The following is a 10670-nucleotide window of genomic DNA, read 5'->3' on the forward strand; positions in this document are numbered from 1 at the left end:
ATTCAGCTATAGCATAACCTATATCGTCTTTATGAAAACTGTTCTCACAGCTTGAACTGACAATTGAGTCTCTGCAAAGAAGGTTGTGGTATTTTGCATCATGATGTGCTGGGATATTTTGCACTGATATTTTATGTCTGAATTACTTCTTTAAAGAAGAAGTTTACATAATTTGGTGGTCTCTGTTAAGAGCAAATAGAACAGAAATGGACTACATTAAACCTAACTGTCAGTAAAAAAAAAAGTCAAATGAAAGTGTCTGTGGAACCGGAAGAAGGTATAAAATATGTCATACTTTTTCATGTTTGTTTGTCTGCTAATCTGGGACCATCAAATACTGTTTTTTCATTCAGACTGGAACAGAACAACAGGTCTTCATACTATGGCATAGAACTTGTTTTCTGTGCCTTTATTTCAGCAGCTGGTTTGGTATTAGCATGTTATCAAATACTGTCAAAATTAATGGAGTTATTGTAAATTTCAACTTTTGTGGCCTGTGAATTTAATATCAAAATAAGGACAAGAGCATTTTTAACCCTAACTACTTTTTTTCTGGCTCTTTCTTTAGCCCTGTACCTTGTAGTCTCAAAATTACAAATTTTGTCGCTGTTTGCATTTCTGAAGCAGTAACTCATTTCTTAGTGTTCTAAAAAACTCCCCTGCAGTCACTCGTGCTAATCTGGGAGCGGTGCTGGCTTTTCAGGAAGCAGCCTGCAGAAGGAACTGCAGTAATGATAGTGTGGTGGAATATATCCCATGAGAGAAGGGGTAAGGAAGGCGGCTGCCCCTGGGAGGATGCTGACCTCCTCTGTGTTGCAGTCACTTTCTGCCAGTTAAGAGAATGTGCTTGTCCATTAGATATTTGGCTGGTTCTTCTGGGTGGACGGTGGCAGCAGGGACACGCAGGAGCCAATGGTAGACATAGTGGCAGCCCTGGCAGCGTTAGCCTCATAGTCCTCATACCTTCTCAATATAAAAGCTTGTACCATCCTCCTATAAAGGGTGGAGGAGGGAAGGGGGAACCTTGGAGTACTGTCGTCCTTTGGGCAATGGGGACCAGGAATAAGGTCCGTCTTTGTATTTAAAAAAATACAGTAGTAAACTAATTGTGGTAACAGGTTCCTTTAGCTTCTAGGATGGGTACTGACCGGTGCAGAAGCAAATGGAAAAGGTTTTATCTATATCTGATCAGGAAATATTATGTTCTGACAGTAATTGTCATTAAAAAATGAATTTACATGCATCTTCTTGTGTTTTTGTTTTACAACCCTAGATTGGTGAATTATTGAGCACCACACACCCTGCCAACAAAGCCAGCCTAACTCTTTTCTGCCCTGAGGAAGGGGACTGGAAAAATTCCAACCTTGACAGACACAACCTTCAAGACTTTATTAACATTAAACTCAACTCAGCTTCCATATTGCCCGAGATGGAAGGACTCTCTGAATTCACAGAGTATCTGTCAGAATCAGTAGAAGTGCCATCACCTTTTGACATTTTGGAACCTCCAACCTCAGGAGGCTTCTTGAAACTCTCCAAACCCTGCTGTTATATTTTCCCAGGGGGAAGAGGGGACTCTGCATTGTTTGCAGTGAATGGATTCAACATGCTTATCAATGGAGGATCTGAAAGAAAATCTTGCTTTTGGAAACTTATCCGGCACTTGGACAGGGTAGATTCCATTCTGCTCACTCACATTGGAGATGACAACCTGCCAGGAATTAATAGCATGCTTCAGCGAAAGATAGCTGAACTAGAAGAGGAACAGTCCCAAGGGTCTACTACCAACAGTGACTGGATGAAAAATCTGATCTCACCTGATTTAGGAGTTGTATTCCTTAATGTACCTGAGAACCTGAAGAACCTGGATCCTAACTTTAGAGTGAAAAGGAGTGTAGAAGAAGCTTGTTTTACTCTCCAGTATTTAAATAAATTGTCTATGAAACCAGAACCTCTTTTCAGAAACATGGGAAATACCATTGACCCCATCATTTTATTTCAGAAAATGGGAGTTGGCAAACTTGAGATGTATGTGCTTAATCCTGTCAAAAATAGCAAAGAGATGCAATATTTTATGCAGCAGTGGAGTGGTACTAACAAAGATAAAGCTGAATTCCTGCTACCAAATGGCCAAGAACTAGACATTCCGTTATCCTACTTCACCTCTGTCTCATCCCTGATTGTGTGGCACCCAGCTAATCCTGCAGAAAAAATAGTCCGAGTTCTGTTCCCTGGAAACAGCACCCAATACAGTATTCTAGAAGGACTAGAAAAACTCAAACACTTAGACTTCCTTAAACAACCAATGGTTACACAAAAAGACCTAACTGGGAACATTGCTAGTCCAGCTGTGAAACAAGCAAAGTTGAAACAACGAACAGACAGCAAGGAGAGTCTCAAGCCTGCTGGAAAGACACCACCAAGCAAGCCTGTCAGAAAAGAGTCTAAAGAAGAAACACCGGAGCCTGCAAGGCCTAGTCTGGCACCAGAAAAGCCTCAGAAGTTGGAAAGCAAAGAAAAAGTTCCAGTTAAAAAAGAGAAACCAGCAAAAGTGGAGACCAAACCTATAGTGGCAGAAAAGGACATAACAAGTAAAGAAGAACAATTAGTAAAATCTGAAACTTCTGAAAAACAAACTACAGATGTAAAACCAAAAGTGTCAAAGGAGAAGCCAGTGAAAAAAGAAGTCAAAGCAAAACCTGAAGAAAAGAAAGAGGAAAAAGAAAAACCAAAGAAAGAGGTTTCTAAAAAAGAGGAGAAAACACCCATCAAAAAAGAGGAAAAACCCAAAAAAGAAGAGATCAAGAAAGAAGTTAAAAAAGAGGTGAAAAAGGAAGAGAAGAAGGAAACTAAGAAGGAAGTAAAGAAAGAAGCTCCACCAAAGGAAGCTAAAAAAGAAGGTAAAAAAGAAGAGAAGAAGGAAATTAAGAAGGAAGAAAAAGAAGCCAAAAAGGACATCAAAAAGGTTCCTAAGGAAACAAAGAAGACAGCTGCTCCTTCAGCGGAAGCCAAAAAGCCAGCAGCAAAACCTAAACCACAAAAGAAGGAAGAACCTGCTAAAAAAGAAGCAGTACCTGCTGGAAAGCCAAAGGAAAAAGGAAAAGTTAAGACTGTGAAGAAGGAGATCAAAGTCAGTGGAGCACAAGCTGCCCTTGCAACAGTTGGAGTTGCTGCCACAACTGTAGCAGCTGTAGCAGCTGCAGAAATTACAGCCAGTGGAAAGGAACTTGAAGCAGAGAGATCCCTTATGTCTTCACCGGAGGATTTAACAAAGGATTTTGAGGAATTAAAAGCTGAAGAAGTAGAAACAATAAAAGAAACAAAACCTCAAGTTGCACTTACAGAGGATGAACTGAAACTCACTGGCACAGTACAAAAAGAGGCCTTTGAAGTACAAAAAGAAAAATTAGATAATGAAGGACCTGCTGAGTCCTCTGATGAAGGCATAACTACCACAGAGGCTGAGGGTGAGTGTGAACAGACACCTGAAGAATTGGAACCTGTGGAAAAGCACAGGGTTGATGACAATGAAAAGTTTGAAGATGAGGGAACTGGCTTGGAAGAATCATCCGAAGCAGGAGATTATGAGGAAAAGGCAGAGACAGAAGAAGCTGAAGAACGAGGTGAAGATGAAGAAGAAAAGACACCACTGGACACCACAAAACCATATATGGAGGAAGCAAGAAAAATTGAAGAGAGCTCAGAAGAAATAATGGCTGAAGCAGATGCTAACATTAAAGTTGAAAAGTATATTGAAAAGGCAGATTATGAGGCATCAGATGAACGGGCTGAGGAAGACAGGGAAGAAGCAATAGAAAAGGCAGAAACTGAAGAGACTGAAGAAGATGAGGAAGACAAAGCAGAAGACATCAGAGGTGAAGAGGAAACTGAAAAAACAGAAGCTGAAGAAGACTATGTGATGGCTGTGGTAGACAAAGCTGCAGAAGCTGGTGAAGTTGAAGATAAATATGGCCTACTCATAATTACACCAACAAAACACTCAGAGCCTCAGTCTCCAGCAGTTGAGCCAGCCTCTTCTATCCATGATGAGACATTACCTGGTGGTTCAGAAAGTGAAGCCACTGTTTCTGATGAAGAAAATAGAGAAGATCAACCTGAGGAATTCACTGCTACTTCAGGTTACACACAGTCTACCATCGAAATATCTAGTGAACCAACTCCAATGGATGAAATGTCGACACCCCGCGATGTCATGAGTGATGAAACTAACAATGAGGAAAGTGATTCACCCTCTCAGGAGTATGTGAACATTACCAAGTATGAGACATCACTGTACGCTCAAGAGTTTGGCAGGCCTAAACTTTCTCCACTTCCAGATGCTTTTAATGGATTATCTGAAGGATCCAAAACAGAGGCCACAGAAGGTAAAGACTATAATGCCTCAGCTTCCACCATCTCACCACCTTCTTCATTAGAGGAAGACAAATTCTGTAGATCTGCATTCCAAGATGTATACCGGCAAAAAGAAAGTGAAATCCAAGGCACTGCCAAATTAGAAATCAAAGAACCCTACCAAGAAGGTGTTGGTGGAAAACGTAGTCCAGCCAAAAGTCCAGCTGACAGTTTGTCCCCTCCATCTCCTGTTGCCAAAACACCACTGAGTGAACGTAGTGTGAACTTTTCGCTCACTCCCAATGAGATCACGGTCTCATCTGAGCCTGTCCCCATTGCTACATTGCCTCATGTACATCAAGAAGTTGCAGAAGAGCACTGTGCAAGCCCTGAAGATAAAACGTTAGAAGTAGCATCTCCCTCACAGTCTGCTGCTGGTAGTGCTGGCCACACACCTTATTATCAGTCTCCCACTGACGAAAAGTCCAGTCAGCTTCCCTCTGAAACCAGTGAAAAGTCAACAGAAGCTCCTGTTAGCTTTGAATTCAGTGAAGTCAAAGATGAGTCTGCAAAACCCAGAATAAGCCCTATGGATGAGCCTGTGCCAGATTCAGAATCTCCTATTGAAAAGGTTCTCTCACCTCTGCGGAGTCCACCACTGATAGGTTCAGAGACTGCTTATGATACATTTTTGAGTGCTGATTTAAAGTCTCCCACCAGAGATGATGGAAGTCCTTCTGAGGAGAAACCTGAAAAAGAAAAATCACCTGTTCAGATGAGCCCAGCTTCTGAAGCAAGCTCTGTGGGCCTTTTCCAAGAAAAACAAGATGAAAAAAGCATGGAGTTTATGGTAATTAAGGAAGGCTTCAGCCTAGAAAGGAAAATGGAGGATACAGAACCCAGCAGCTCCCAGTCTTCCCTGGTCTTGGATGAGCGGAAGTTAGCAGGTGATCTCTCACCTACTCAAATAGATATCGGTCAGTTTGGTTCTTTAAAAGAAGATACCAAAATGTCAATTTCTGAAGGCACTGTTTCTGACAAGTCTGCAACTCCTGTTGATGAGGTTGTAGCAGAAGACACCTATTCCCATATAGAAGGAGTAGCTTCTGTCTCTACAGCATCTGTTGCTACTAGTTCATTTCCAGAACCAACTACTGATGATGTATCTCCTTCTTTGCATGCTGAGGTTGGATCTCCCCACTCTACTGAAGTTGATGATTCCCTTTCAGTGTCAGTTGTACAAACACCAACAACTTTTCAGGAAACAGAAATGTCTCCATCTAAGGAAGAGTGCCCAAGGCCAATGTCAATTTCTCCACCAGATTTCTCACCTAAGACCGCAAAATCAAGAACACCAGTGCATGATCACAGATCTCCTGAGCAGTCAACTATGTCAGTAGAATTTGATCAGGAGTCCCCTGAGCAGTCTTTAGCAATGGACTTTAGTAGGCAATCACCAGAATGTCCTACTGTAGGCACCAGTATACACCATATATCTGAAAATGGACCAACAGAAGTAGATTATAGCCCTTCAGATATACAGGAGCCTACTTTTGCACACAAGATTTCCCCTGTGGAGCAGTCATCTTACTCTCAGGAGAAAGATATTTCAGAAATTATTTCAGTTTCTCAAATTGAAGCTTCATCCTCAACTTCATCAGCTCATACACCTTCCCAGGTAACTTCACCACTGCCAGAGGAAACTTTTTCAGGTGCTGTTCCACCCAGAGATATGTCACTACATTCTTCTTTTACCTCAGAAAAAGTGCAGAGCCTAGGAGAAAAGCTGTCACCAAAGTCTGACCTATCTCCATTAACTCCAAGGGATTCTTCTCCTCTGTACTCCCCTAGTTTTCCAGATTCACCTCCTGCAATCACAGAAGCGGTGTCAGCTAGTCACACACCTTCATTGTCACTGCAGGTGTCCTCTGTCAAAGCATTCGGTTACCAGGAACCCCTAACAAAGCACAGTCCAGAACCTTTACTTAGCCCAGAAAAAGAAGATTCAGAGAAAAGCAGCAGGTCCCCAGAAGAACTTAGTTATTCTTATGAGGCCACAGAGAAAACTACTAGGTCACCAGAGGATATTAGCTACTCCTATGAGGCAGTTGGAAGATCTACTAGATCACCTCAGGCCACAGATTATTCCTATGAGACAACCAGGAAAACTACCAGGTCACCTGAGGCCACAGATTATTCCTATGAGATAATTGCAAAAAATAAGAGGTCATCTGAGGCCACAGATTATTCTTATGAGGTGGCAGGCAAAACCACCAGGTCACCAGGGGCCATGGATTATTCCTACGAGATGACTGGGAAAACCACCAGGTCACCTGGGGACAAAGATTATTCCTATGAGACAACAGGGAAAACAACCAAATCATCTGAGGCCACAGATTATTCCTATGAGACAATTGGGAAAACCACCAAATCACCTGAGGCCACAGATTATTCCTATGAGAGAATTGCGAAAGCTACCAGATCACCCGATACTATGGATTACTCCTATGAGACAACAGGGAAAACCACTAAGTCACCAGAAGCCACTAGCTACTGCTATGAGACGACTGGGAGAACCACCAGGTCACCAGAGGCCATGGCTTACTCCTATGAGACAACTGGGAAAGCCTCCAGTTCACCTGAAGCCACAGGTTACTCATTTGAGACAACTGGGAGAGCCAGTAGGTCACCTGAAGCTATCAGCTATTCCTATGAAGCAAGTGCACATTTCACTCCAGGAAAATCGTTAGCAGAGTCCCGTCAAGATGTTGACTTATGCCTTGTGTCCTCTTGCGAATATAAACATCCCAAAACTGAACTTTCACCCTCATTTATCAACCCGAACCCCCTTGAGTGGTTTGCAAGTGAAGAACAATCTCAAGATCAAGAGAAGCCATTAACGCAATCTGGGGGAGCTCAGCCACCTTCTGGGGGAAAGCAGCAAGGGCGGCAGTGTGATGAAACCCCACCCACATCCGTGAGCGAGTCTGCCCCATCTCAGACCGATTCAGATGTTCCCCCGGAGACTGAGGAATGTCCTTCCATCACTGCAGATGCTAACATTGACTCAGAAGATGAGTCAGAAACCATTCCGACGGACAAGACAATTACGTACAAACACATTGACCCGCCACCTGTCCCGATGCAGGATCGCAGCCCTTCTCCTAGGCACCCTGATGTTACCATGGTTGACCCAGAGTCTCTGCCCGTTGATCAGAATTTAGGTAAACCTTTGAAGAAGGACCTCAAAGAAAAGACAAAGACAAAAAAGCAGGGTACTAAGACCAAGTCGTCTTCTCCTGTTAAAAAAAGTGATGGTAAATCAAAACAAGTGGCTTCACCAAAGCCAGCTATAAAAGAATCTTTAGACAAAATTTCCAAAACAGCTTCCCCCAAAAAGAAGGAGACTGTGGATAAGGCAACCAAAAATATCTCTAACCCAGAAGTAAAGTCTCGAGTGGAAGAGAAAGATAAGGACACCAAGAATGCAGCAAATACAACAACATCCAAGTCAGCAAAGACTGCAACCACAGGTAAAGACAGAGAGCAGTTCCCTAGTGTTAAGATTTTCTTAGTTTTTACAGTGAAGTTAGTTTGCCTTTATATCAGCTAAGCATGTGGTTTGCAGCAAACCGCCAAAGAAAGTCCAGGTTTTAAATATAAATGCAGTGTGTAAAGGCCATATTTAAATGCATGAATTTCACTAATTTAACTTGTGTAATCTGAGAAACTTGATGTGTCGAGTACATAAAATAGAAAGAACTTAATATTAGCTGTCTAAACTGTTAACCAACTAATAGCATTAAAAGTACCACTTTTATAGGTGAAGTGAAATCAGTAGTGAAGTGAACCACTTTATTCGTTGTAAGATACAAGTATGCACAATTCCCTTAACATAAATTAATGCGATTTAATATTGTGGGAGGCAAAGGTACTATCAGCCATTGGATGCTTTGCTGGATTAATTTTAAAAGGTGTATTTTAAAAAATTATAAGCATAGTAAAAGAACTTTCAGTGAACTAAGCATGCACATCATGTAATCCGGTTAAAGTCTTATGCCATCAGTGATGACTAAACATACAGAAAGTTAATGTCATTTTGAATAACTGTTATGTATTCTAAGTAGTAATAAAATATGAATTAGATTACTGAAGGAGACATTGTGCTAATCTGTTGTTTCTGGCAGATCTTGTTAGAGGGTGTTTGGGGGATACTTTGATTTTGCTATTGTCAGGACTGGTGTTCTGTTGAAAGCTTTTTTACAAGGAGCAGATTTAGGATTCAATACAAATAAACCAGCATTCAACTGTCTTTAGCTTCCCCATTTTAAGTGGTCCACTGTTCCTTTCTTACACCATCATTTGCATGCCTCTGTTAGTAGATGCATTTCAAAGCAGCAGTATAGTTCCTCATACTGAACATTTCTCCAGCACTTTAGCTCTATGTGAGGTTCTTCTTCCTTTAAAGCATACTTCTCATGTACACGCTAGAGCAGAAGACAAAGCACTCTTTGATAATGACATTTAAGTGTAAAATGTAACATCTAATATTTTATCCAGTGTTGGTATCCACAATTTAGAAAGATATATCACAGATTTTTTATGATAAAAGATAATAGAAGATTTTGTAACATAATCAATAGTAAGAACTTTCTAATTCAGGAAATCTTATCATATCACGATTCTTATTTGGCATATTGCCCTGTGATGAATGGCAGGACATGCTAGACAACTGTAATAGACTTTGCTGGCCTTACAGTATGTGACCCTAAATACAGCATATTGCTCAGATAGTAGTTTACCAAGCTTCATCCTCTGTAACAACATGAGAAGGCTAACAGAAAATAAATGGTGATCATCTGGATAAAATTACTGGTTGAATCCTGATCTTCAGTTCATACCATGATCCACTGTGTAGCAAAAGCCGCTTTTTTGGGGGTTGTATTTTTAATGTGAGTGTTTAAACTTTCAAGTTCCTTTTGACTGAAGCTCTTTGAACAAGTACTATACTATGTGCAGCAGCAAAAACATGCTTCCCCCTACTTTTTGCCATAAGTGGCTACTTTGTGTATGCAAATAAGGATCCAGCAGGCAAACAAACACTTGTTCTCAGTTGCCTGAAGTAACTGCTTTACAAGTTTCTCTGTCCTCCCAAGTTCCTCTTTGACCCTCTTTCTGCTCACATGTAGTACTTTCCTGATGCACCTGTAAGGCAGGCTGAGCATATCAACAGCTACCATGTCTTACTATGTACTGATAACCTGAATCTCAGGACTGCTTCAAATCTGCATGGCTCCCAGTGTGACCCTAGGTTTTATAATTGTGCATACTTGAGACTTTCAAAAAGCTGTGCTTCTTAACCTGGAAGATAATACCACCATTTATTGAACAGTAATTCAGTAGTCACAGCCCTGCGTAGTAATTGTTGGATAATAGTAGTGTGTTACTGGCAAAGGTTTGGTCAATTTTTGGTTATGTGGTAGTGAGTTTCTTTTGTATTATACAGTTACCGTTATTCAGGTTTTTCCTCCCATTACAATCGTAACTGGGATACAACAAAGCTCGAACATGTCATTAGGTGTAGGAGGGTGAAGCTATAATTGGACACATCTGACCTCAGTGTCTGTAATAGTAATTAATAAATGCATGTTTTTAACCAGCCTGTGATATATTTTGTTGTTTGGTTTCCAAAGGACCTGGGAATACTAAGGTGCCAAAATCCACAGCAGTGCCTCCAGGACCTCCGGTGTATTTGGATCTGGTGTACATTCCCAACCACAGCAATAGCAAGAACGTCGACGTTGAGTTTTTCAAGAGGGTGCGGTCATCCTACTATGTGGTGAGCGGGAACGATTCTGCAGCCGAGGAGCCAAGCAGGGCTGTTCTGGACTCCCTGCTGGAGGGCAAGGCACAGTGGGAGACTAACATGCAGGTAGGCTTTTCACTAGTATCTCTACCTGGAAATTTAACCTTCTCTGGGAAGCCACTACAGGAAGCCAGAGTGCCTCTGGAGTGGATGGCAGCTGCTGGGGAATGGAGTCCCCAGGCTGGCCACCTCGCTTCACTGATGAGGTGAGAGGACACCCGAGTGAAGCACAGAGCTGCACCACACTCAGCCGCTCCCCCATTTCTGGCCCTTCTGACCTATTCCTGGTGAATAAAACAGTTGGGAGCTGCTTTACAGGGCCATTTGGCTGTTTCATCTTGTTACTATACCATATATGATCCAAGTTTGGAAACGTTGCAGTTTCTAAGTAGGAAAGAAAAGTGAATGTTTCATGGTTTATATGGTAATCATGTACACTTGGAAACTTCAT

At 41.7% G+C, this 10670-nt stretch overlaps 1 protein-coding gene across 1 annotated transcript in view; it reads left to right on the plus strand.

Moving 5' to 3' along the window:
- MAP1B (microtubule associated protein 1B) overlaps nucleotides 1-10461 on the plus strand; it is a 71600-nt gene extending 61139 nt beyond the window's left edge. The window contains exons 5-6 of the mRNA XM_052777986.1: nucleotides 1274-7886; nucleotides 10047-10461. Of these exons, the coding sequence (XP_052633946.1) occupies nucleotides 1274-7886; nucleotides 10047-10429 (6996 nt within the window). The 3' untranslated portion in view covers nucleotides 10430-10461. The remainder of the gene's footprint in view (nucleotides 1-1273; nucleotides 7887-10046) is intronic.
- Nucleotides 10462-10670: the final 209 nt, after the last annotated feature.

This window comes from Harpia harpyja, chromosome Z (genome assembly GCF_026419915.1).
Source record: "Harpia harpyja isolate bHarHar1 chromosome Z, bHarHar1 primary haplotype, whole genome shotgun sequence".
Lineage (NCBI taxonomy): Eukaryota > Metazoa > Chordata > Aves > Accipitriformes > Accipitridae > Harpia > Harpia harpyja.